At 43.3% G+C, this 27,766-nt stretch overlaps 1 protein-coding gene across 5 annotated transcripts; it reads right to left on the reverse strand.

Moving 5' to 3' along the window:
- Positions 1 to 493: 493 nt before the first annotated feature.
- Positions 494 to 27,735, reverse strand: PMS2 (PMS1 homolog 2, mismatch repair system component). 5 transcript variants are annotated; one of them, XM_041750679.1, is made up of 15 exons: positions 27,617 to 27,735; positions 25,624 to 25,758; positions 24,893 to 24,979; positions 24,609 to 24,711; positions 23,725 to 23,908; positions 20,674 to 20,841; positions 19,993 to 20,090; positions 18,317 to 18,416; positions 17,195 to 17,279; positions 15,379 to 15,534; positions 11,033 to 11,906; positions 7,103 to 7,270; positions 4,424 to 4,524; positions 4,043 to 4,212; positions 494 to 1,202 (listed from the first exon to the last, which is right to left on the reverse strand). In XM_041750679.1, exons 1-15 carry the CDS (start codon positions 27,720 to 27,722, stop codon positions 1,059 to 1,061), a joined length of 2,679 nt encoding a protein of 892 aa, XP_041606613.1. In that variant the 5' UTR covers positions 27,723 to 27,735; the 3' UTR covers positions 494 to 1,058. The 5 variants fall into 5 exon arrangements, with proteins under 5 accessions (XP_041606613.1, XP_041606614.1, XP_041606612.1 ...); XM_041750680.1 differs by having other exon boundaries at positions 25,624 to 25,763; positions 27,617 to 27,698; XM_041750678.1 differs by lacking the exon at positions 27,617 to 27,735 and having other exon boundaries at positions 25,624 to 27,610.
- Positions 27,736 to 27,766: the final 31 nt, after the last annotated feature.

Genomic DNA, 27,766 nt, shown 5'->3' on the forward strand with positions numbered 1-27,766 from the left:
CCATTTCATGACCCCTCCCTCAACCACATCTTCAGAGCCTCCTCTGGCCATTTAGGTCACATATTTGAGGGTTCTCAGATTAGGACATGGCAGTCTTGGAGGTGGGAGAGGGGTGGTGCCTACTAGAACCTAATTTGCAGAGTTCTTGAAATTATCAAATGAGATCCTGTCCAAGGGCACAGAGGCATACTGCCTGACACCTGACAATAACTCGATTGTCTCCTTACAACTACAGAATTCTAAGTCTGCAAATGGAAGCTGGGAGGGAGGGTGAGCACAGGGCGGTGGTCCACACTGGTCACTGGTCAGACAGCTGTCTGGGTCCACAGAGGGCACTTTGATTTCTGTCTCTGCCCCAGTTCAAATGGGATGAGATTCCATGAAAAACTATTTGACAGAGTTTCTGCTCTGTTCAGTACCACTCAAGACCAGTACAAGTACATCCTGCAATTCACACCTCACAGAAATGAAACCGCAGCATTAAAGTTATGGAAAAAAAAAAAATCAATCTTTTATTTCCCCTTGCCTAGGACAATGCTTTGCCACCCGGGCTGCACTGGGGAACATTTAAAAATAGTGAACCCAGGCCCCACCTGGGCCATTTCCTTCCAGTTGGGCAGGGAATCCCCCTTAGGTTTTGTTTTCTTCTTTTTTTATTTTTTAAATTTGAGTTAGGGTTGAGAACCACTAACCCAAAAGGACCATAATTTTGTGAAATTAAACCATTATGAATTTAATCATATTATGGGCTGAAAGCTGCAAACTAAAATAGCCTAGGCCATAGCAGCAGAAGCCTGAGTGACTTTCAAGATGTGCTTCCTATGTTTGTGATGTGCTCTTGCCTGTATATGCACACACATTCAAGTGCAGAACAAAAAACATTGCAAGCAATGCTCCATGTGGTTTGAAGAGATTCTCAAGATCACTTCTGATGGATCTGGTCTTTTTTTTAAAAAAACAGCAGGCTAATTTACAAACAAGTGGCTAGCTAAAACCCTGCTTTTGAAAACAGAAAAATCTGCAATAAAATGTATAGTTCTATAAGATGAGAAATGTTGTCAGTTTTGAGAAATGACATCCAGGTTGGCAATGTGTCTCATGGTTGGCCTTCCGTGGGGACAGTTCCAAGGATGGTCCATCTCGCCCATGTGGGTAATCAGCTTCTTCATCTCACTTGTATTAAGAGCAGTTCCAATCATTACCTGATTAGGAGACAATGATTTAAAGCTTTACTGGTTTTGGTTAGAATAGCAATTCTTCAGTAACATTTTTCTCTGAAACAAAGATGGGAAAGATTACAACTCAGAAACTACGTTCCCTGAAAAATCTTACCCAAGAAATCCTACCTACCCTCTACAATCTCAGGCCCCCACCTTTTTGGAAAATCCAGTCCGTCCGTAGCTCCTGCAGAGCACCACATGTCTGCTAGAGACACCAACCAAACCTGTCTAGGACCCAACCATTCTCAGTGGCTCCACTACTGCCTACAACCACTGCCCTGACCTTTCACCTCAGCAACTGCAGGGTCACCAACAGGCCTCCCTGCTGCTCCTTTCCATCTGTTCTCCACTCAGCAGTGAGCAATTCCTTTAAAAGGCATGTCAGGGGTGCCTGGGGGCTCAGTCAGTGAAGCGGTGAAGGCTTTGCCTTAAGCTCAGGTCAGGATCCCAAGGTTTTGGAATCAAGCCCCAAGTCAGATCCCTGCTCAGCAGGGAGTCTGCTTCTCCCTTTTCCTCTGTCTCACCCCCCTCCTGCTCATGCTTGCAAACGTATTCTTAAAAGAATAAGTAAAAATCTTAAAAAAAAAAAACCAACACACGTCAGATCCCATAGATCACGTGGCTCACCTTCTCACCTGAAGAAAAGCCCACGTGCGTCCCCTGATCTGGCCCCCACTGGCCCTAGTGCCTGCACCTACAAGCACACATCCCTCCCTGCCCCACTCCAGGACACTGGCACTCCCTCTTCTCTCACACAGGTGCACTAAGCAGGCACCTGCCTCAGGAGTTTGGCACTGGCTATGCCCTCTGCCCAGGATACTCTGTTCCCAGATAGTTGCACATTTCACTTCCCCTTCCTTCAGGCTTTTATCCCTGCCTACTCTTGGGAGCACTTCCTGTCTGGTCTGCTGCGGCCCTCACCCTGCTGGTCTCCACAGTACTTATCTCTGACATATACATGGAGATGAGAAGGCTCCACAGGAACAAAGAAACTGACGGCCTTAAGAAACAAGGAGAGACAGTGAGAGACGATAAGCCCAAGCCTCTGGGTCCCTTTCCTTCTTCCACACAGGATATGCAGCAAGACTCTGCCACATTGGTGGCAGGTAAGACCAGGAGGTAAGTTAGACCGCAGGTAAGTTAACAGAGAAACAAGACCAGTATCAGCCAGGGGGCCATGCCTGAGTGCCTGGGAGAGGCTACCTCAGTAGGGTATTCCAGGAGAGCCCAAGGACAGGACGGGGCCTGGTATGTGAGAGAGCTACATGAGGCAGCAAATGCAAAGGCTGGAGGAGGGCTGGTGCAGCCGTGGACCTGGAAGTGGCCTGTGTGGCTGGAACTGAAGGAGCGGATGGGCCCCTCAGGGTGTGGCAGAGGGGAGCCCACCTTGGCCAGCGACTGTGCTGATGGGAGGACACAGAGAGCCGCAGTACAACAGGCCTGCCAGGGTGTGGAGGGAAGGGGCAACTGGGGGCACCAGAGAGCTGAGTCACGTTCATACAGGATTCTGAGATGCCTGGCTATTAGCACAGGTCCATCTGCTCTGCCCCCATTCACCATGAGATCTGGGCAGCAGTATTAGGTCTTCATCAGAGAAAGACCTGTGGCTGGCAGTCAGACCCGAGAACCCTGCCTTGAGTAACTTCATGCAATCCCAAGGCTATAAAGTTTTATCTCCAGCACTGACATTTCCCCTGAGCTCTGATTCATTAATCAGACCGTTTTTAAGACACCTCCACTTATAGCCTGATGGGACCTCAAACACATCATGTCTAAAATAGCTTTTAGGCCACCCACACCCCCCCCCCACAAAATGTGAGCAAGCTATTGTTTCCAGAAGGCGGTGGCATCCACCTTCTGGCGCCCCCAGCAACAAAGGCTCCCAGGTTCCCACCAGGATTGTGTGGCCCCGTGTGGGTCCCCGGATCGAAACCACTCTGCTGGCATTCTGGCCCTGCTCCAAGTCACGTGGGGAGACTCTGGCTTGGTCCAAACAATCTCCTGTCTTCGCACTCGCTGTTTCTTGTTTGGAGTGTTAGTTCAGATGCACCAGCCTCGGACAGCCCTTCCCCGGCCAACATCTCAACTGCTCGCCCAGGTTTCCATGGCCACTCCCCAGCCCCATGTTTTAACTTCTTTCCCAAACCTATTACTGCTGGAAGCTGTCACTATTTTTGCTTAGGTCTTTTCCTCCCCACCAAACTGAAAGCTCTGCAAGCACCAAGACCTCATCCTTTTTGTCACCTATGTCCCCAGCACCTGAACAAGGTGGGCCACATAGTTGGGACTCAGGGAGAATCTGATGAAGAGAGGCCATCCTGGGCGCTCCCAGGGGCTGGGTAGTTCAGATGCACCTAGTTTACTTTGACACCAGGCTGATCACCACCTGCTGCCATCACCTCCAGGACAACCTGAATGGCAGCAGAGCACCAGGGTGCCCTGCGAGGAGCCCACTGATAGAAGGACTTGCAAAGCCCCGTGCAGCAGCAAAGCTCATCTGCCCATGTTACTCCCATAAAGTCCACAGATGAACTATGTGCCTAGATAGCTCACCACTCTGGGATCTGCAAAAGCTCTAACAGAGCCAGCTGCCTGACAGAAGTAGAGAAGGAGCAGTGATTATGGGTCAGAGGTCAGAGATATGGCGGGCTTGTTCAGTGTACAGGGTACAGTGGTGCAGAGGCACGTGTTACATACGACGACCCAGGGCAGTCACAACCACCACCACCAACGCTGCCTGGTTGTGGGCCGCCTGGGAGCTGCTGCCACCACAAGGCTGAGTAGGGCCTCCAAGTCCCAGCAGATGAACCATCTTTACTTACAGACTTCCGACAGGCTCTGGAGGCAAACATCTGCCTGACCCGGGAAGGACGGCACATAACCCCAGGACTGTCACTCAGCATAAAGATCAGTTCATCGATGTCCTGGGGTCCAAAGGTCCAGTTTTTGCTAGTTGGCAAGGAAATCAACTTAGCTCTTTCAGTGACTGGAGCTAAAAGAATAAAATTGGGAGAAGAATCTGTGATTTGAAGAGCACATTTCACCTGAGTGCTACCTCTAATAACGAACACCAGAAGAGGGGAAAGAAGCAAAATGCTATTTGGGGGATCCATGTCTGCCTCTGATAAAATACACTGATCTGCAGAACCTCAGGGACTGTTCCAGACACTGACAGGACGCACTCTAAAGTCCTAATAACTCACCTCCTTCATCGATAACAAAATCAAAGCCATTCTTTCTGAATATTTCCAGGTTTTCTATTAGAATAGCTTCATTGACAGCCGTTAAGTTGAGAGTCTGGGGTCTGAAAGGACAGAGAGAGGAGATTCAAGCCCAATTTCGAAGTCAAACATTTAGCTATAAGGCAGAAGTGAAACTCAACAGTGCATACTTTTCTGAATTCTTTTCAAAAAGCAACACGAGTAGCGATACTTCCTTGAACTAAGTGCCCTTCCTATCACATAACTGCTCGAGAATTCCCCTTTTATCATTTTATTAAAGTTAAAATGCCCACAGAAGTAGCCAACTTTCCCCAATCTGTCACCCCACCGCAATGACCCCATGCTTCTCTGAATTCGCTCCTTAAAGATAAAGGTAGAACACGAAGGTGCTACTTTTCCTTCCTGTGTTACATTATAGCATCTGAAAGCAGATAAAGATGCTGCAACATTTCTCTCTCCATCTGTCCACAATCCATCCACTGTCCTCCCGGATTCACCAAGCACTTAATCAGAGAGACACTGATAAGGGCAGGAGGTAGGATGGTACACACATACATATGCCCAGTCTCTGCCCTTATGGAGTAAAAGACCAGTGGGGAAGAAGGCCATGGATCCAGCAAATTATAATTACAAAGCGTGCTGCCAATCAGGAGGAAGAGACACCCAGAGCCATAAGAGCACAGAGCAAGTGAGACCAACCGGGAAACAGGGGTCAGGGAAGGTATCTCTGAGGAAGGAGCCTCTGAGCTGAGATCTGGGGGTGGGTCGGCAGTTATCAGGTAATGGACAGAGTGCAGAGACAAACATTCTAGGCAGGGAAAAGTCTGTGCAAAGGCCCAAGGATGGATCACTGATGTTCCCAGAGCAACAAAAAAGATCTACTTCGTTTTTCTTAATGGCCACAAGAAATCATCAGGCCTATCAAGGTTTTGAAAAAGAAAGATGGCCAGTGTGCCTCAAGCACGGAGAACAAGGAGGTGAGGGCATAGGGAGGGCCAGACCATGCAGGGCCTGGTAGGAAAGGATTGACCTATGCTCTTTAACCTTGAAATATGGTCCATTTGGGACCCCACATGGCCTGTGATTACCTGGGCCAACCTGAAAGGCCACAAATGAGACCTTATCTATGCAAAATGGCTAAAAACTAAATGACCTCTATAAAAAGGGCAGGAATGATCCAGTATGATATAGTAGCTTTTTCTTTTTAAGATTTTATTTATTTATTTATTTATTTAGAGAAATCAAAATCCCTCCTTGAGTGGGAGGAGGGAGAAGGGAGAGATTCTTTAAGCAGACCCCCCCACTGAGCACAGAGCCCACCTTGAGGCTCAATCTTACAACCCTGAGATCAAGACTTGAGCCAAAACCAAGAGTCAGACACTTAACCAACTGTGCCACTCAAGTACCCTGATAAAGCAGCTTACTGAATGTCTTTAGTGTTACCACTTTCACCTGCTGAAAATAAATAGAATTCAACCATCCATTGGAAACAGAGTACTCCGTAGACTCAGTGTATTTCCCCAGCTGAGTGACTATTGTAGAAGAACATTTCTACATGCCGGGATCTACTCCTGTTGGGATCTGAGTTTATTTCTCCATGTCGCTGAATTTCCCAAATGAAAATCCAGGACCTCTTCTTCTAACTTGGCTTTAAGAAAAGACTTCTGGTTTACATGATACAACCTCCCACCACCTTATACAGCGGTCAGTGTAAAACAGGCAGATTGGCAAAGTGGAGGAAAAACACCAAATTCTGCAGTGACTAACTGAACTTGGTGACCTAGTCTAGCTGAGGACCAACACACAGGCAGTGCCACCTTCCTGAACACATAAACCCTATGCGCTATAATAAACTGACACACAACATACCATAAATTGCCCTTAATCGAAAAGATTTTCTGGCCAACCAGAAGAGGTAAAAGACTTGATACTTAACACATTAGCAGGGCACCTGAGTGGCTCAGTAAGTTAAGTATCTGCCTTCAGCTCAGGTCTTGATTCCAGGGTTCTGGGATGGAGTCCCACATCGGGCTCCCTGCTCAGTGAGGAGCCTGCTTCTCCCTCTCTCCCCCCATTCATGTGCATGCTCTTTCTTTCCCCAGTAGATAAATAAAATCTTAAAAAAAAAAAATACATTAGCTATATGAACTTGGGAAAGTTATGTTAACTGCTGTTTACGTGCCTAAGTGAGATCACCTGTGAAGTGCTGATGGGAATAGCAGCTACCTCTTGGTGTGGGAGGATTAAATGAGTTAATGAGTGTAAATGCATTTCAACAGTACCTGACACATAACAAGCATTCAATAAATGGCAGGTGTGGGATGCCTGAGTGGCTCAGCGGTTGAGTGTTTGCCTTCGTCTCAGGGCGTGATCCCAGTCCCAGGATCAAGTTCCACACAGGCTCTCTGCAAGGAGCCTGCTTCTCCCTCTGCCTGTGTCTCTGCCTCTCCTTATGTATGTCTCTCATGAATAAATAAATAAAACCTTTAAAAAAAATAATTAAGTAAATGACAGGTATGACTATTATTATGTAAAAAGTATAAAAATCTGCCGCAGGGATGCTTGTGGCTAAAAAAACAGACACATACACAGTAAGTTCTTAGGTCTTAAACTTGAGGGGTGAGACTATACTGAGAAATCTGAATGGTAAAGCAAACTCACGCTATGAGCCTCTGGCCTTGGAGGACCGTGTGCTGCTGCAGCATCTCAAAGTTGTACTTCTCATCCGTGGCGTGCTGGTCCACTATGAAGATGTCTGCCTTCAGTTTGGTGATTATAAATCCCAAGTTAAACTGACCAATGATCTCCATTTCTGCAAACATTGTTTTACTGCGTGTAGAAAAGGTTCATTATGAGACATTTTAACTGTGAAAGATTACTTTTCTGATTATGAAACAGACTGTAATAAAAAATACAAAAACATAGAGAAAGTCCCTAATAATCCCACTTTCTGAAGATAACATTGTTCATTCATTCATCCAGCTCCCCAGACATGGCGTTACTCATGCTCATTTGCCATACATCCTTCCAGACCTTTGTCTACACATTGTTTTAAACAAACAAAAATGTAATCCTAATTCTTCATGCTGTTCTACTCCCATCACTTAACAATGCATCTTAGGCGCTCTTTCAGACCCGTGTATACAGATCTTTCATTCAATGGCCACGTAGGAACTCACTGTGTGGATGTACCATAACTTGTCTGACAAATTCTGTACTAAAAGACATTTCAATGGTTTCCATTTTGAGTAATACAAACAACACTGCAACAAAAGTTAATGGACATAAATCCGCTCTATTCTGGGAGCATTTCTGTGCCATAATCTCTGGATGCAGAAATATGTACGTACATTTTTTTTACTTGGATAGATCTGCAGAAGTTTGTCCTCCCAACAGTATGTAAGACTACCTTTTCACCAATCCTGGGTTATCAATCCTTCTAGATAGATAACTGCTACGCTCACCAACAGGTCCTATGGTGGGTGGCTTCAAAATCTAATTCCACTAGTGATGGTGTGCATCAGTGTAGATGAGGGATTGATACCACCACTGATCTTCACGTGACAAACTGACATTGCCATTCTACACACCACACAACTAAATTTTGTGAAGATGGGTTTTGTGAAGTGGCCAAGAGGATCAACCCTGTGGCCACAGGACACGAGACTCTGTCAGAGCTTCCATGGAAGCACCCTGGTTTCCAGACGGTGCCTGGACGGAGACCTGAGCTAGTCCTTTCTGTAAGTGCTCCGGGACACCAAGGAAGGTCCCTCCCACACCACAGCAGCCACCTCAGCTCCCAGGGGACTTGCTCTGGTTGGTGCTTCACCATTCAACCACAGGTGATGGTCTAACAGTGATGTCTCTATGTGCCACCGGTTACTGACCTCCCATTTCCTGTTGGCAAACTGCTCAGCACTGAGCTCAAGTCCAAGGTAGGATCAAACCAATCCCCAAACCCTGTCTTGAGGATGTCTCTCCCAGGACCATTCCTGGTAGTAATTCTACATCAGAGTCTAATCAAGACACAAAAACCACACCAGTGATTTGGGCAGGGAAAATTCATAACAAAGTATTGGAAACTAGTATAAGGTGATTAATTAGCTAAGAAACACAGGAGTAACAGAGGAGGCAGCTCCTATGTCCAGGGATGAGGGAGCACATCCAGAGAAGTAACTCCTAGAAAAGCACCCATCCCCCCTCCCTGGCTGAGCTTTAGACCTGCAGCCCACTAGGTAAAAATAAGTCTGATAAGTCGGCTGGAGCAAAGGAGTGAGCAATGCTAGGCCTGCTGCTGGCAGCTGGCTTTTAAGAGGAAAAGACAAGGGCAGCCAAGAAGCAAGGGAAAAGCTGAGCCCCCAGTCTTGCAGTGTCCCTCCAGCGCCCCCTACTGACAAAGTCTAGCAGTACACCAGGAGAAACGTTTACATGGCCCAGCCTCCAGGGTTGCAAAGCAAGGCAAAGTACAGTGGATTTGAACTGACGGGCAACACCTGGCGAAGTGGCACGAATGCCAGATCCCTGCTCTGATTCTGGGCTCTGGCTCTCAGGTGGATTCCCCACGAGAAGAGCCTGTATCGGCCTGAAGACTCAGGAATTCTGTCTGCAGGTGTATCTCCCTGCAGAATAGACTAAAAGATAAACTTTAGTCTATAAACTAAAAGATAGAGCTAAACTAAAAGATAGAGCTTTACAACTTGATATATCTAGTTATGACTCAAAATATAAACAAACACAAAAGCTGGCAAACACGGCCACAGTGCTTTTAATTACTGCCTCATCTTTCACCCCAAGTGGGTCTCAGGAGGCCATCGGCAGAACCATAGCTCAGAACCAAGAGCCAGCAGCTGTGCACTGAAGGCCAAAAGCTGACAGCAGGCCCACTGTGGATCAGGGTTTCTCAGAGTGACCACTTGGGGGGAGGTGGTTACTGATCAAAAACGCAGATTCCTGGGCCCCACACCCACCATCAACCAGATCTATTAAGCAGAATCTCCTGGAGGTTGGCCCTCGGTTCTGCTTTTCGATCAAGCTTCCACAATAATCTTATGTGACAATAAATTCAAGAACCATGACAACAGGTGATCGATGGATATTTGTTGAATTAAAATCACTATTTTTAGGGGCACTGGGGTGGCTCAGTTGGTTAAGGTCTGCCTTTGGCTCAGGTCATGATCTCAGGGTCCTGGGACTGAGCACCGTGTCGGACTCCCTGTTTCTCCATCTCTGCCCCTCTCTTTGCTTGTGCACATGCTCGCTCGCTCTCTCTCAAATAAAATCTTTTTTAAAAATCACTATTTTTTAAAATTACAACTGATTTCACACACTGAGAGAGCTAGAGGAGTCCAAGGTGGAAGCATAATTGGTTTTCATTTGGAGCACCTTACAGGTCTTTCCTCATCAAGCACCTGTTCCATGATTGTGTGTGATTGGGGAGCCTGGCTCACCACTGCATCCCTCAGAGTTCACAGGCCCCAGATCCCACTTCCATTAATCACACACACTTTAAAGGAATTACTTCCCGAAAACCCTTCTCAGTATAAGTTAGGCATGGATATCAAGGGAAATATATAATGCTTGCTATTGGAGAATTCATAGTCCAAGTTAAACAAAGTCTGTGTGGTCCAGACTAAAAATGCCACAAAATTTCTATGTAATTACTGAGTTGGACTATGTACAGGACACAGTACTTTTTAGTACCTGCCCAGGCAAATCGAACATGATGTTTAAAAAGATAAAAGTTACATATTTCAAGAGGAGTCATCATTTTTAGAAGTCACCACATTGTATGCAATTAATGTCAACAAAGTGGTGATGACCAGTATTTTCTATTGTCAGTATTATTAATAGTTTTCTTTAAATTGACTCCCTCCATTACTTAGCCCTACCCTATGTAATCTTCCGGAATCCACAGGCTTGATAATGCATTATAATTTTTGCTAATAAATCAATAACAGGAAAGAGCAATGTCTCCCACAACCACCATGAATTCAGCGCAGGAAGGAGGTGCTGTGAGCTGGAAACCTTTAACAAAGAAGTGAGGTCAGGGTCAAGGAGGTGATTAACGTGGACCAGTGGCAAAGAGGTGCTAAGAAAATCTAAGGAAATAATGCTTGAAAGGTTTCACAGATAAAGACCGCTTTAAAGAAAATCAATTTGTCGCATATGAGAGGCAATGAGAAGAGGGTGGTGAATGGGAAGAGCACCAAGGATGCACCAGTGAGGTTAATTAATGACAAAGCCGTGGAGAGATGGGCTCCAAAATGAGAATCTTTGAAAAGGAGCACTGAGAGGGCAGAGAGAAAGGGGCCTGGGGGAGGAAGAGAGAGGAGCTCAGGTGAGTTTGACATTGGGGTGCCCCATGCCGGCAGTGGAGGGAAGGCCCCCAGGTAGGTCCATCCATCTGTCCAGCAGCTAGAGGATGGGACGCTGGAACCAAGGAGGAGCCACAGCTGCACTCTGAGCCAGAAGAGGGGAGGCGCAGGACAGAGGACACCCCCGAGAGCAAAAGTAGAGGCTGGAAGGATCAGCCTTGCTCCCTGGCCATGGCTCTCCAACACGAACACAAACAGTTCTGAGAAAGATCTTTACCTTATCTCCTTTCTTAGTTCATCTTCCGCAGCCTGGTTTTCTCCAGGGCAAATCTTGGCCCTGAACTTCCTACAGTTCTGCTCGCCTTCTCTTTGCTGTCCCTGCTGCCTCAACTGCTTTATCTGTTTAGCTAGGGAGCGCATAGAAAAAGCAAGGGGCACTACTTTCTTATTGATCTTAACAGCCACATCAACCTGAGACGCTGGCATGTTCCGAGTCTTCACCAGCCTTGGGTGGGCATCAGAATTTAGAGGCGTTCCATCTTTTTTAAAACGCTTTGTGTTTGAGAAGGACATGTCTGCAGGCTGAGGCGAGACTTGACATGTCTGGCTACTGTCCTCATGGCCGAGCTGGCCTCCGGCATCAGCAGGGTGATGGTCGATCTCAGGTGACTCTGCACTTCCTTGTGAAAGCCTGTCCTCAGGGGCGCAAGCAGCAGACACCCCGCCAGAGTGACTGCCCGCTTCTGGGGCGCTCAGCCCTTCCCCCAGGCCACCTGACAGGTGGCTGGGCCCGGATTCCTGTTCTATGTCCACCCTGTTACTGCGGCCACAGGGGCCCTCATCCAAATGTCTCACCACCTCCTGAGGGCCACATGAGTTGGTGTCAGGGACGGGCCTCGGGGTGCAGGGGGAGTGCAAAGCGCCGGGCAACTGTATGTGCCTTTTCTGTCTTGGGGAGATCTGCCTTGATTCAGGGGTCTGGGGGCCCCGAGACCTGTTCTCTGTTGTGTGCCGAAGAGAAAAGTTCTCTCTCAGTCTGGAGATGGTCACAGCCCTTTTCTCTTCTCCTTCGGTCCTGAACAAAGCAGGACTATCCTGTTTTTCTGCCAGGGGCTTGTCTGTTTCTGCCTGATGCGTTTTTATTACGTGACCTGAGTAGATACAAACAGAAGAGTATCAGGGGCTGCATGGAAATGGAATCAGAGGCTATTTCCACTGGAGCAGGCACTGCACAGAGGCACAGATCGAAAAGACAAAGATGGTTCCACGTTCGATGTAAAGGACATATGACTCAAAACCACAGTATCGATGCTACTAGATACCAGGATGGGTAAAAATTTAAGAAACAACACAAGTTCCCAGGGACTAGGATCAAAAGGAAGGTTTAAACACCGCTGGTGGAGAGACGCCTGAGTGGTTCAGCGGTTAAGCATTTGCCTTCAGCTCAGGGTGTGATCCCAGGTCCAGGATCAAGTCTCACATCAGGCTCCCCGAGAGGAGCCTGTTTATGTCTCTGCCTCTCTCTGTGTCTCTCATGAATAAATAAACAAAATCTTTAAGAAATATAAAAATAGGGACACCTAGGTGGCTCAGAGGTTGAATGGCTGCCTTTGGCTCAGGGTGTGATCCCAGAGTCCCAAGATCAAGTCCCGCATCAGGCTCCCCTCAAGGAGCCTGCTTCTCACTCTGCCTGTGTCTCTGCCTGTCTCTCTCTCTCTCTGTGTGTGTGTCTGTCATGAATAAATAAAACTTAAAAAAATAAATAATAAAATAAATAAATAAAATAAATACCGCTGGTGGTAGTACCATAGGTACAATGGCTTTGGAAAACCCACTAGGAAGAGCTCCTGAATCTAAACACGATGCAGGCCTGAGACCTGGCACTCCTGTCAGAAAGGGCACCCAAACCCACCAAAGCCACAGACAGGTGTCCATGGCTGTTCTAATCACGACAGCCCAATCCCAGAAGCAACCCAACTGTCCACAGATGGTGGCATTTAAATACAAGGGGATGCTGCTCAGGAAGGAAGGAAGGCATCAGCTGCCCCACGTGATGTGGATAAGCCTCACAAGATACTGAAAGAAACAAATCCAAAAGAGCCTACATACTAGATGGCTTCAAGTTAAAAGCAGATAAAAAGAACCTGTGGTTTCAGAAGTCAGGAGGGGATCCCTGGGTGGCTCAGCAGTTTAGCCCCTGCCTTCGGCCCAGGGCGTGGTCCTGGAGTTCCGGGATCAAGTCCTACATTGGGCTCCCTGCAGGGAGCCTGCTTCTGCCTCTGCCTGTGTCTCTGCAACCCCACCCGGCTCTCATAAATAAATAATAAAATCTTTAAAAAAAAAAAAAAGTCAGGAAAATGGTCACCACCAGGAGGCAGTGTACGGAAAGGGGTACCAGGCTGGTTTATGGGCGCTATGTCTTGACCTCAGGGCTCATACATTCGTGTTTATTTCTGAATTCAGTAAAATGGCTGAAAGGGGGCCTTAGTTACAACACTGTGTGCTTCAGGATGCCCTGATATTTTGAGCAGATTCTCTTTATAGGGTGGCCTCTGGCAAAGTATCTGTGAGTGGGCTCAGAGATGCCACCCTGGCCCACTTCGACAAAGATGTGTATGTGACTCACCACCCTCCACCCCATCTCCACACACATCCATATCGCCCCATGCCAAGAGCAAGCAAGGCTGACGGGCTCACCGTGTCCAAACCAAAGTTCCAGCACTATCAGAGCTTCCGTGCTCCTGCCCCACCCCACCCCTCTGGAGCTTCACCTCCACCTTATTCCCAGATTATCAGAATGAGAGCCTGCCCCCATCTTCCAAATCCACCTCTCCTCACCCCTGCAGTGATAGGGAATGCCAGGATGGAGCTTCTCTGTATCCCTGCCCTCCCTTAAGCTCCTAACTTACAGCTTCTCCTCTATCTTCAGTTTATAAAGCCTCATCCCCAAACCATCTCCTCTCACTGGGAGCAATATGCATTTGTCAACTTAGCTTCCCACCAAACTCTAGTTTAGCTCCCTCAACAGCTCTGGTCTTAGCTCTTGGAGGACACAATGATGGGCACCCACCACCCACCTCCCTGCACATACAGACATGGAGATTGGGCGGGTTGGCCCACAGAAGATAGTATGAACCCTAAGGAGCAGATGTGGGCAACAGGGGAGGTAATGGCCAACTCTTCCCTCTGCCATGGAAGACAGCTGGAGCTCAACCCTGGTCCTCCTCCCAGATGCCCCAGCTGTACTTGGTTTGGATAAAAAAGAACCACACTGGGGCTCCTGGGTGGCTCAGTGGCTGAGCATCTGCCTTTGGATCAGGTCGTGATCCTGAGGTCCTAGGATTGAGTCCCGCATTGGGCTCCCTGTGGGGAGTCTGCTTCTCCCTCTACCTGTGTCTCTGCCCCTCTCTCTGTGTCTCTCATGAATAAATAAATCTTAAGAAAAAAAAAAAAGAATTAAACTACATAAACAACTGATCATGTGTGACCAGGCAGTAAAATAATGATTGTGCGTATTATTATTATTACAGATGCTGGATCAGCTTGTGTCAATGCTCATTCCAACACGCCACCCAGTGAAGATGGCACAGGGGTAACGTGGGAAATGGCACAATGAGGGCCTCAGAAATTCCCCACTCCATCAAAGAAATGGGAAAACAGGGATCCCTGGGTGGCGCAGCGGTTTCGCGCCTGCCTTTGGCCCAGGGCGCGATCCTGGAGACCCAGGATCGAATCCCACATCAGGCTCCCGGTGCATGGAGCCTGCTTCTCCCTCTGCCTATGTCTCTGCCTCCCTCTCTCTCTCTCTCTCTCTCTGTGTGTGACTTTCATAAATAAATAAAAATTAAAAAAAAAAAAAAAAAAAAAGAAATGGGAAAACAGGAAAAAGTGGTCAGAAGTGACTTTCTCAGAACTCTGGAAATGAACAAAAGGCTTGTAGCAATCAGCAGTGTTTATTAAAAAACAAAACGGTTGAGTCTCGATAAGAACACATTCCTGTATGTGCCAAACACGCCTGCCAATCCTCTCGTTAATCAGACTTCCTTACATCTGCAGCTCTACACTATTGAGTGCGACCCATCCTGTCTGAAAGAAGAGGATTAGGGGATGCCTGGGTGGCTCAGCGGTTTGGCTCCTGCCTTTGGCCCAGGGCGCGATCCTGGAGTCCCGGGATCGAGTCCTGTGTCAGGCTCCCTGCTTCTCCCTCTGTCTGTGTCTCTGCCTCTCTCTCTCTCTCTTTATGTCTATCATAAATAAATAAATAAATAAATCTTTTAAAAATTTTTAAAAAATAAAAAAATAAAATAAGAGGATTGGCACATTACATTTTGTTCCATGTAAAAAAAAAAAACTTGACTTCATGGGATGCTTGGGTAGCTCAGACTATTAAGCATCTGCCTTCAGCTCAGGTCAAGATCTCCAGGTCCTGGGATCAAGTCTCACATCAGGCTCCCTGCTCAGGGGGGAATCAGCTTGTCCCTTTCTCTTTGTCCCTCTCCCAGCTCCTGCTCTCTCAATAAATAAAATCTTAAAAAAACAAAAATTTACCTCAGAAAAAAATAAGGAAAAGTATCACAATAGCTGTGAGTTTTAGAAGCTGTCCATACACTGTATTTTTCTTACCTTCAATATCCAACAATGGTTGCTGAGAGACAGTGAGTTTGTTGACGTCGCTATCAAACATTGCTATCAAAGACGTCTTTAAAACTGCCAACAAAAGCTTCTCCTCTTGTAGTAAAATTTGCCTTTTATCTGGGGTAACATTGATATCAATATATTCTAAGACAAAAAAAGGAAAAGGATAGTCCTTATGTTTAAAATCACCTTTAATAGTAGAAATTACCCCATCTTATTCACTTGCAGTTACCAAAGCACTATTAAAAACATTGCAGGGTCCAGGTTAATATTTATAAACTAAAACATTAGCTCTTTCAAAGAAATAAGAAAAAGATGGACAATTTATTAAATGGATAGGATATGCAAGTATTTGGATAATTAGCAAAAAAAAAATAAGAAGCAAATAAACACATGAAAACATATGATAGAAAACTGCAAGGTAAAAAAAAAAGGTCCTCCTATCACGCACTGAATTTAGTTAAAAATGATACTAGCTGGTATACCACTAGTAGATGTATGAATTAGTACAGCATGATCATAGTCATGGACACAGTAATTCTAGTTCTAGAAATGTATCTTAAAGGAATAACCAAAGATATAGATAATTTAATTATAAGGATAGTATTTAAATTTCTAAAAACTGAAGACAGCTTAAATTAAGGCTAAGAATTTAAAAGCTTAAGCTATGAGGCACCTGGGTGGCTCAATTGATTAGGTGTCTGACTCCTGGATTTGGCTCAGGATATGATCTCAGGGTTGCGGGACTGAACCCTGCATCAGGCTCTATGCTCAGTGGGAGTCTGCTTGGATATTCTCTGCCTCTGCCCCTCCCTACCCCACCTGCATATGTGTGCTCTCTCTCTCTCTCAAATAAGTCTTTAAAAAAAAAAAATTTGGGCAGCCCGGGTGGCTCAGCGATTTAGCGCCACCTTCAGCCCAGGGCGTGATCCTGGAGTCCCAGGATCGAGTCCCACATCGGGCTCCCTGCATGGAGCCTGCTTCTCCCTCTGCCTGTGTCTCTGCCTCTCTCTCTCTCCTCTCTGTGTATTCTCATGGAAAAAGAAATAAAATCTTAAAAAAAAAAAAGCTGAAGATACATCTGTATATTGAAACAGAAGAAATACTGCTATTTAAATCATGTTTCTCAGTAATTTTTTTTAAAGATTTATTTATTTATTCATGAGAGAGAGAAGCAGAGACACAGGCAGAGGGAGAAGCAGGATCCTCACAGGGAGCCCGATGCAGGACTTGATCCCGGATCCCAAGATCATGACCTGAGCCAAAGGCAGATGTTCAACCACTGAGCCACCCAGGCGTCCCTGTTTGAGTTATTTTTAATGACATAGTAAAAAAAAAAAAATTCATATAAAAGGATAAAGAGCTTGATACAAACTTACTCAAAATTATTTTCTCCCTGCAAAGAATATGAGCAGGTACATATATCGTTATCTTTTTTTTTAAAGTGTGCACATATATCTAAGTGCCTAGAAAAAAATACTAGGTAACAATAAGCCAGAATTTCCCCAATCATAAGAAAAACATGCATTATTTTTAAAAGGAGGGAGAACATTTAGTTTGCTTTCTACTTTGGATGCCAGGAAAAAGTCACATTTTTCTGATAATACAATAACCTGGTCTCAAGTAGAAAAGGCTGCATAAAAAGTAAGTCTATGAAATAAAATTAAAAGTCTATAAGAAAAAAAAAAAAAACCATTAACTGTTGCTACAATAGTCTCTTTCCAGTCATATCAGGGCTTTATAATTTCATTTTATTCTTTTAGGGGTAAGTCACTAATATGACAGAGAGTTCAGTGGAACTTACCTGAATCAACAGAAATGTTAAGAACAATGAACGGATACTGATGTCGATTATACATGTGATAGACCTCATTCACAAGTCTGGAGACCTAAGTACAAAACAAAGATCAAAAAAGAACCTGTAAAAAAAAAAAAAAAAAGAACCTGTCCCCCAACAAGCTGTTCCAACTAGAAGGATGTATTTGAACAGCTTTATCGAGGGGGACCTGCCATAAACTATGCATATTCAAAGTATACAGTTTGATAAGTTCACTATCAAGGCCAGTAGGATTACAATCAAGATCATCAATATATCGATTGCCCAAAGAAGTTTTCTCATGCGCCTTTAAGGAATAGTTTTAATCATCAACCCTTAAAAGTGAATCTTTTTCCAATCCAAAGATGCTTTTGAAGAATTATCAAAAGATGCAGGGGCAGTCCATTTATTTATTTCTTGGTTACGTTATTTGACCCTGGTGTCATTATCATACTGTAGGTGCACCTGAAATGATCATTAAACACACACTAATGCACACAGAAATGTATTTATATGACTTCCTAAAGTGATTATTAAACGGGGTCAAAGATAATCTATAAAATCATACCATCTACAATCCAGTGGAAAATGCAGAGGTTGAACATCTGACAGATGAAAGTCATTTTAAAGTATCACCTGAAAACAACCTGTGACATTGTACCAATGTAGCTGAAGAAGCAAAATCAAAACTAAACCATTAACACCCACATAACTCCATTAGGACAACCAGAGGCAGAAGATACCATGGCCCTTATTTTCCTGGAAAATGGACAAAAGAAGAAAATACGAAGCATATCCACACATGTCACTCTAGACTGAAGAGTCCAGAAGATGGTAAATGTTTTGATATGCTTGCTTTCTACAAACAGTGATAATTTCTATGGTGATAAATATGTTGGATATCAATGTGTGTATACACATGCATCACTGAAACAACCATGTAATGGGATTCTTTAAATGGCTGAAATAAGATAATTCCTTAAAGCCAGGTTTCTGAGTCAAAGTCCTACGTTCCATGTAAATTGTCATGAGACCTTATTAGATAAATGAATAAGATTAAAAGTTAAAGGCAAAAAAGAAAAAAATGAATAAAAAAAAATCTTTAGATACCTTTGCTGGGTCACAAGGCCGCCGATTGATGAAGAAAAACTGTCTGTCTGTTGAACTTCTTCCAACACCATGAGCACAGTGAGAGATGAAGCCTGAGATGCTGTCCGATGTTCACAGGGTAAGGGCAGGATTCCAGAATGAAAGGAGTTAGTAACACATCAGAAAAGACGTTCTCAAAGTAAAAACAAAATAAAAACAGAATTCCTAGTCATGTGCTAAGTATTAACATGTCAGTTAATTCCATTCTGATAAATCACAAAAACACGGACCTTCCAGAATGTTCTACAGCTCCTGCAAATCCAGCACCAGCAACGCAGTGGGTTGAAAAGGGATTTGCTTCAGCTCTCCTCTCACACTTGTCCTATTAAATTCTTGGCCTCCACGCAAGGAGTGACTTTCATCTCAGACTCACATTTTGGAATCTTCAAGCTGACCATGCTGGTTGTCCAGGGAGTCCAACGACTTGTATTCACAATTTCTGCCCACATTCCTTGCCCTTTTAAAATCTGCTCTCTATCAGCAAGCTCCTGCCTACTGAAGTGTTGTGAAAGTGCTTACTCTACCTGTAAACTACCTCAGGGATATGCGCACTTCTGTAAGAACAGTATGTTAATGTAAAGAAATGTGTCCCCACCTTTCATTTCAGGTATAAAAGCCAAAGGCAAGTGCAGGGACAATGAGCAACATGGGCTGTCCCAGGACCAATCCCAAGTAGGGAAAACTGCCAATTTTTCTTACAGTTAGAGTAATGATGCTGGACAAGATGCTGGGTAAGGCATAAATTAAAGAGCACAGCCTCTATTACACTCTGCTGAATCCTCATAAAGCGCAACATACACATAAATTAAAAGTTATTCTAATTGGTTACTAAACAAGGTCTTTACTACAAAGGCAAATTCAATAGGAAACTCCCTACAATGCACCAAGGACCCAAAATATTGAATGAACTAATTAACAGACCCCTTTACAGAAGTCCTCTTTCTGGGACACCTGGGTGGCTCAGTCAGTTGAGCATCTGCCTTCAGCTTAGGTCATGATCCTGGGGTCCTGGGATGGAGTCCTGCATCGGGTTCCCTGCTCAGTGGGGAGTCTACTTCTCACTTTCTACCCCATTCATGCTCTCTCTCTCAAATAAAATCTTAAAAAAAAATCCTCCTTCTCAGCAGTAATAATGCCTAGAATTTTATTTATTTTATAATTTTTTTAAATTTTTATTTATTTATGATAGTCACAGAGAGAGAGAGAGAGAGAGAGGCAGAGACACAGGCAGAGGGAGAAGCAGGCTCCATGCACCGGGAGCCCGATGTGGGATTCGATCCTGGGGCTTCAGGATCGCGCCCTGGGCCAAAAGCAGGCGCCAAACTGCTGCGCCACCCAGGGATCCCAATGCCTAGAATTTTATAATGAATGTAAACTATAAGCCTTGGGGCGCCTCACTGGCTCAGTAGGCAGAGCATGTGTTTCTTGATCTTGGGGTTTTCAGTTTGAGCTGCCATGCAGCGTAGACTTGACTTAAAAAAAAAAAAACTAAATAAATTTAAATTTTTTTTAATTTAAAAATTAAAAAAAAAATTTAAGCCTTAAAATCATTATCTTTAAAAACAAAAAAAGTTTGATTGCAATTTTCTGTCAATCCCCTCCACCCCCTGGCAGTAAGGTAGTAGTAATTGACTCACCGAAACCGTGAATGCAGAACATCAGCGTGGTTCAACCCATACTCTTCACAAACGGAGTCACTAGGGGGCAGCTGAACAAAAGGAATGAGGCTTTGCAGCTGAAAGAAACAAGATGCAGTTAATTCCTAACACAAACAGGATGAACCTAACTTCAGAAAGGAAGATATAGAATGAGGGTTTAGTGTGTTTTTTTTTTAACCTGGTCAGGCTACTCACATTAAGAGCACAAAGAATCTCTAACAGCTCCATCTGGCAGTAAGAATAATTGTGATTTTTTTTATTAGAGAGATGAACGGCTTGAGCTTGTACTTATTCATAACCAATACACTGCCCACAACATACTTTTTCAGATAGAGTAAAAGGAGCGTTTTCTTCTCTGGAAGAATAAAATAAAAAAATCCTTCAGCTCTCAACATTAATTTTTGTGATAAGTACCTAACTCAAAAATCAATTATTGGGGGCACCTAGCTGGCTCTGTCCATAGAGCATGCGACTCTTGATCTCGGGCATGTAAGTTCGAGCCCCATGTTGGGAGTAGAGCTTACTTAAAAATAAAAATCTTTAAAAAAAAGAAAATCGATCACTGGGTTTTATTCTCTATTCTTTGGAAAGGACAATGGAAACCTGCCCTAATAACCAGAGCTATAATAAAATGTTTCTTAAATAATGGGCTACCACTACCTGTTTCTGCCCAAACACCGATCCAATATTTTCCTTTATGCTGGAGCTTCCACTTGTGCATACCACCAGCTGCCGTCTTCCTTGTCCAACCTGATTGCTGCAACTGATACGGATGCCCGCTGAAATGATGCAGTATGCATGTAAGACCTGGACCATTTTGGCATACTCCTGCATAAAAAACACAAATATGAGACTCAGTATTACTTTAAACCTAAAAGAATCAAAAAAATTTTTTAAAAGATATTTATTTGAGAAAGAGAGCAAGAGAGCACATAAGCAGGGAGGAGAGGGAGAAGCAGACTCCCTGATGAGCAGGGAGCCCAACTCGGGGCTCGATCCCAGGACCCTGAGATCAGGACCAGAGCCAAAAGCAGACACTTAACTGACTGAGTCACCTAGCTGCCCTTTTTAAAAAGATATTTTATTTACTTATAATCCTACAAGAATTACATGATTCAAGTTAAAATATCCAATTCAATGTTCTCATATCAGCACACGAATAAGGCCAATTGCTCCTGACAGAATGAGCCATATGCCTCTGTACTGGGTAAAAGAACCCACAGGCTTAGTTAGGTTCCTAGCCACGCTTTTCTTGTGTCCACATGCACTGCTAGAATTTTATTTTTATTTATTTTTATTTTTGGAGAGAGAGAGCATGAGTGGGGGGCAGGGGAGGGAGAGAGGAAGGAGTAGATGGAAAGGGAGAAAGAATCTCAAGAAGACTCCCCATTGACCATGGAGCCTGACCCTGGGCTGGATCCCACGACCCTGAGATCATGACCTGAGCTGAAATCAAGAGTCAGACATTCAACTAATAGAGCCGCCCAGGTAATCCACGCCTGCTACTGTAAAAATCAAAAAGTGCATTCCTTTAGACTTTATAATCCTTCCTCTAGAAATTTATCCTTACAGAAAGACTGGCACAAACAATCAAAGACATATTACAAAAATGTTCACTGGAACAATCTGTAATTGTGGAAAATTAAAAAGCACCTAAGCTACCATCAACAAGGAACTAATTATGGGATATCTATATCATAGTAGAATGATAATAAAGTAATGAGTCAGCCAAAAAAGATACCTATGATTTATAATATCCTTTTTTAAAAATATTTTATTTATTTATTCATGAGAGACACACAGAGAGAGTCAGAGACACAGGCAGAGGGAGAAACAGGCTCCAAGCAGGGAGCTGGACGTGGGACTTGATACCAGGTCTCCAGGATCAGGCCCTGGGCTGAAGGTGGCACTAAACCGTTGAGCCACCCGGGCTGCCCGATTTATAATATCCTAATTGGTTTTTTTTTTTTTTAAGATTTTATTTATTTATTCATGAGAGACACACATAGAGAGAGACAGAGACATAGGCAGAGGGAGAAGCAGGCTCCATGCAAGAAGCCCAATGTGGGACTCGATCCCAGGACTCCGGGATCATGCCCTAAGCTAAAGGCAGAGGCTCAACCACTGAGCCACCCAGGCGTCCCTATGATCCTAATTGTTAAAGAAAAATATCAAAACATATACATAAAGATTCTATATATCTGTATACAGGTTTGGATATACACCAAACTCTGGGAAGACAGCAGAGCCAAGATCAACCTTCTACCACATATAATTCTACATTACTTAAACGTTTCATAATCTGTATTGCTTGATTTCATTATATTAATTAATTAATTAATCATGAAATTGTTTTTCAAGATTTATAAAGACATGAAACTGAAAGGAGTCTGGAGAGACATACATTCAATCCATCAACAATGGTCATCTCTGGTAAGTACGAGTTCTTTATTGCTCTAATTTCTGAGGCATTGATTTTTTTTTACCATGAGATACAGAAAAAAAATATTTTTTCTATACAAAATTTTTTTCTCTTTTAAATAAAAAAGAAAAAAATAAGTCTTGCCTGTAGTAAATACATATTTTTGTAAAATTTCATAGTTATAACTAGCACAAATTGCTTTACAAGAAAGTTTTTTTAGCTGCATATGTTTAAGTAACTTTTTGATTATGAAAAAATATATGTACAAAATAGAAAAGCACAAGCAGACAGCAAAAAACAGAGACAAGCACACCTCCCTGGACAACCACTGATAACAATCACACAAGAATCACATGTCTTCTCCTCCAGACTTCTTTCTATACATATTGAGGCCAGCTGCTTTGTCTTTATAAAACTATAATCATATGTAGTAGAGTTATATACATATACACATACTCACACATTTATGCATAGTTTATAACTGTTTTTTAAGCACAATTATATAACATTTAGCTACCTCATTTTCATTCAAATTCACAAAAGTTGTAATCGTTCATTTTTCAGGAAACCAAGAAAAATAATCTTATTAAAAACTACAGATGGGGGATCCCTGGGTGGCACAGCGGTTTGGCGCCTGCCTTTGGCCCAGGGCGCAATCCTGGAGACCCGGGATCGAATCCCACGTCGTGCTCCCAGTGCATGGAGCCTGCTTCTCCCTCTGCCTATGTCTCTGCCTCTCTCTCTCTGTGACTATCATAAATAAATAAAAATTAAAAAAAAAAAAAAAAAACTACAGATGGGGGCACCTGGGTGGCTCTGTCAGTTCAGTATCCAATTCTTGATTTCAGTTCAGGTTGTGATCTCAGGGTCGTGAGATTGAGCCCCACATTAGGCTCCCCACTCAGTACAGAGTCTGCTCAAGATTCTCTCCCTTCCTTTCCTTCTCCCCTCCCCCTGCTCATGCACAAGCTCTAAGTAAATAAAATATTTAATAAAAACAAACCCCTACAGATCAAATTTAAAAAGTTACTTCTTAACCCATTCCCACATTAGAACACTTACTAAATATGCTTTGATAATTATTTTTTTCAAGAAAAAAAAAGAGGTAAATGATCCTGAAATTCAGTCTTTGCTGGGGAAACAGCAAACCAAGCACTTCCCAAAAAAATTCAAGGAAGAGAGTTCACTGAAGAGTTAACTTCAGTTTACTTCCAGTGGGAGATCTTTTACTACATATGTACATTACACTACCAAGGCTCTGGGAAGCTGGGGTCCTGGATTTACTGTACCTTCTTAATATTCCTTTGAAACTCCTTATGACGCACAGGGAGTGTATAAAATAGCTGCTGTACGCTAACGGTTGTCCCTCTGGGTCGTGGATGGGGCATTTTCTGGACAATTTTCCCATTGTGATCAAATACCAGCCGAGTTCCGACCTTTGCAGATGTGTGGCAGGTAGAAATAGTCACGTCACTGTGAGAGAGAGCAGGCACGATTGGGTCAGAAACTCACAGGTGCCGGGCACTATTTTCTTACTTGTGTTCTCTAAAACCCCTCCTGAAAATAGCTGATCTCTCTAAGATAATCCAAGAAAGTTTCTATGAGTGAATGATCATCAGAGAATCTAAGGCTTGGCACCAAACATAGAGTTTTATAAATGTTGTTTTGATAAAAGCTTTGATATTTGTGTTTTTTTGGTTAAACTGCAAAATAAAAGATCTCAAACTTTATACATTAATGAATAAAGATTTATTTCTCAGTTTTATTCCTATTGTTCTAACAAAATGTTTCACAAGGATCCAAAAAATATTATAGTTCCAATATATAATTCATAAAAATTTAAAATTGTTATATATAATAAGAGCTTTGGTTAAATATTTTCCTAAATGTTGAAATGCATTAATACCAACATGTATATAATTTATGGTTTATGTGCTATTTTGACATTTTAACAAGGGCAATGATTTTTTTTCCAAGACAATTTACTTAGCTTCATTGCTTACATTTCAGAAGTATCATCACTTAGATTGGCAGTAAGATAAAATGGAATGTGGAAGTTAGAAGTTGAGGCATTCAGGATGGAAAAGTATAAGCAATGATTCTAATCTCTTTGTTTTCGTTTTCAGAGAGATTTTTATAAGAAGTCAAGTTAGCGGACAAAATATTTTATCACCTCAGTGCACAAAGTGAGCTCAGAGCTTCCCCTCGAAAGCCAAAAGTTTCAACCTGAGTTAGGTCAGCAAAGTCTTGAATCTTAGAAGTGTGATGTTTCAGAGCTGAAAGACAGGAGCACAGTAAGACCCAAGATGTCTCAAGTGACATACCCTGAATATAGACAACCTACCAAAGTAACTGGGTTTTAAAAAGCCATTTTTGTGTTTCTTAAGATAGTGTTACTCAAAGCTTTGAAATACTTTGTCCAAATATTTTTAAAAGGATTAGAAAAATTCAACTTACTTAAGCCTTCAAAGTTTTCTTCTTTGACTCCGCATCCATTGTCTGAAACTTCAATGAAATCCACCCCATAGTCTTTAAGCTTTAGATCTAAAAAGTTTAACATATTAATTTCTCAAAGAACAGATCCATGGAAAAGCCTGTATACTGACAGTATTTATAACTTACCTAATGCAAAGGTGAGTCCTAACTATACTTACTTAAATGTACTATTGTCATTTTGTGTGTTTCATTCATTTTTTTTTAAAGGCCTTCCTGGCAATTTATTAAACCAGATGAAAGTTTTGTTTTTCTTTCTTTTCTTCCTTCCTACCTTTCTTTCAAAAAGATAATTTTAACATACTCATTAAAGAGAATAGGCTCTGGAATCAGACTTCCTGGGATCATAAATATGATCTTAGCTTTATAACCTCAAAAAAAGTACATTCCCATGCCTGCATTTTCTTATTTGTAAAACAGATATAATAACAACAATGATAACTCCTATCTCATAAGGTTGTTCTGCAGATGAAAAATACCTGTGAGGCACGTTAATAAAAACACAATAAAAGTTAACTGCTTTTATCATTACTACTACTTACCTAAGTATTAGGTACATAAGAGATGATTAAGTTTAAAAGCTAAAATTTCTCAGTATATCTACATTCGATTGTCTCATTACAATCACGAGTGTTTCTTGAATAAAATAGTATAAAGTGAGGGTTCCCTGCGGCTTAAAACTCTCCCAAACTTACCAATATTAGTGGCTCCAGCATCCACACTATTTTCTACCAACTCCTTCACAGCAGTACTTAGACTCAGTACCACTTGTCCAGAACAAATCTGATGGACTGACTTCCGATCGATAGGTTTGATGGCCTTAGCAAGTTCTGTACTAAAGACATCAGTTACAAGAAACAAAGCGAGTATACATTTATGTATTTTCATCCTGGTTTTAACTGCAGTAAATGATTCACTTCTGTTAAAACCTAATGGGTCTGATGTATTCATTTATTGTATTAATGAATCCACTAATTACACTCATAAATATAAATGCTGACCTACAACCCTTATACATCTGTAAAAATCTTCTGAATAGATACTTCAATGCCATGGATATTTAGAAATTTAATTATACTGGGATCTACATGGAGGAGACACATGTACCATTCAACCTATGGGTAAATAATCTTTGGCGACAATGGGATCTTCTGAAAAGTGAAAGCAACACTTCTCACACGTTTTGAAAACCCAACAGTATGGTGGGAAATAGTGTTTATGTGAAAATAAAAAGCCATCTTAGAAACTGGGTGGCTCAGTGGTTGAGCATCTACCTTTCGCTCAGATTATGATCCCAGGATCCTGGGATGGAGTCTTGCATCAGGCTCCCAGCAGGGAGCGTGCTGCTCTCTCTGCCTATGTCAGCCTCTCTCTGTGTCTCTCGTGAATAAATAAATAAAATCTTAAAAAAAAAAAAAAGGAACTACGTACCCATTATATAACCATTTCCACAGGAGCCTTTGAATCTCCCCTCCAAATCCAGGCTGCCAGCTGCTGCCTTAGCAAAAACACCCAAAATTCTTGATGTACCTACTTTAAGAGTTTTGCAACCAATTTGCCTCTACTTTCTCCCTGTTCCAATCCACCCTCCGCTACCACCAAAAAAAGGTACTTAATTTACATAATTACTTAATTTAATTAAACAAGCTTTAGGGAGGAAAAAAATCTACTAGCATCCCACTGTTTGCTATCTGAAAATCTAGTCATGTGAAAAACTGGATCCCAGTCTACTTTTCTCTCATTCTCTGCAATCCTCTGTTCACCAATTCCCCTATGTTCTAGTCATAGCAAACTGTTTCCTGAATATCACAAGCTCTTTTAAACACTGCACGTTGTCTATACAGGTCTAAATCGTTCCCCTCTTCCTCCTCTGCCTGGCAAACTCCTGCTCATCCCAAGAACGTATTCCTTGCGTCCGTTAGTTTAGCAATTTCTTGTAAGGGTCTTAACTGATAATGTGGGTATAACAGAACCCAGGCGCCTCCCTGAGAGAGAAATCTTTGGGTCCTCTCCCACAACTTCTAACACATAGCAGACCCTCAGTAAACCCTTGTAAAACAAGCAACATCTTTACTCTTTGTTCCACCTTGCAAAAAAATTTCACTCGGGTTTCTCTTAAATATGAAAACCCCAGATGACAACATTAAGTGGAAAGAAGTTTTTCTGACACTTTATTTGGGAACACACCCCAAGCTGCCAATTCACTTCGAATACTTATTTTGAGCACGGGGGATGAGACATTGAAACACGGACAGTGACGTGGGGTTCAGGACCCTGAAACTCCCTCCGAATCGGGTTATTAGCCAGAAATGACACAGTCAAGGAGATGCAAAAGTTCTGCTTTTCTAAAACCTGTGCTGCTATGCAAATTAGCATGTGCCTTGAAGCCTCCCCAAAATAACATCAATGTTCAAAAAAGAAAGAACGAAAGAAAGGAAGAAAGAAAGAAAGAAAAAGAAAAGAGAGAGAAACCAGGTAGAAGGGAAATGAATTCATTCTCCGGGGATGTCGCGCTGCCTGGGAACGGGCCGGATCCCAGCGACGACCTCGACCGCACAGTGTCCCCCCAAAGGGCCCCCGCGCGGGCTCGCCTAGCACCGCGGTCTCCTTCCCCTCCCTTCATGGAGTCTGGAACGCCGTGGGCCTCAGGAACGGCGACCGCGAAGGGACACCGCACGCACCGCTCACCTCGGCCCTTCGGCTGGCTCCATGGATCCAGAACCCGACCGGCCTCCTGGACTCGGGACAGTTCCCGCCGCCGCTCCCACGGAGGCTCCGCCTCCCTGCCTCCCATTGGTTGCCTCCGGCACTGTGCCCCGCCCCTTCCGGATGGGGCAG

The sequence above is a fragment of the Vulpes lagopus genome, chromosome 3, assembly GCF_018345385.1.
Source record: "Vulpes lagopus strain Blue_001 chromosome 3, ASM1834538v1, whole genome shotgun sequence".
In the NCBI taxonomy this organism is placed as follows: Eukaryota; Metazoa; Chordata; class Mammalia; order Carnivora; family Canidae; genus Vulpes; species Vulpes lagopus.

What these genes read in the sequence shown, in the direction of transcription:
- PMS2 (XM_041750678.1), bottom strand. Translation starts at nt 25,879, where the DNA reads ATGAATACATCAGACCCATTAGGTTTTAACAGAAGTGAATCATTTACT. An exon ending in CGGTGTTTGGGCAGAAACAG is followed by an intron (nt 20,091 to 20,673) that starts GTAGTGGTAGCC and finishes TGTTTCTTTCAG; the next exon opens with CTGCAAAGCCTCATTCCTTT. An exon ending in TTTTGTTATCGATGAAGGAG is followed by an intron (nt 4,213 to 4,423) that starts GTGAGTTATTAG and finishes TTATTCTTTTAG; the next exon opens with CTCCAGTCACTGAAAGAGCT.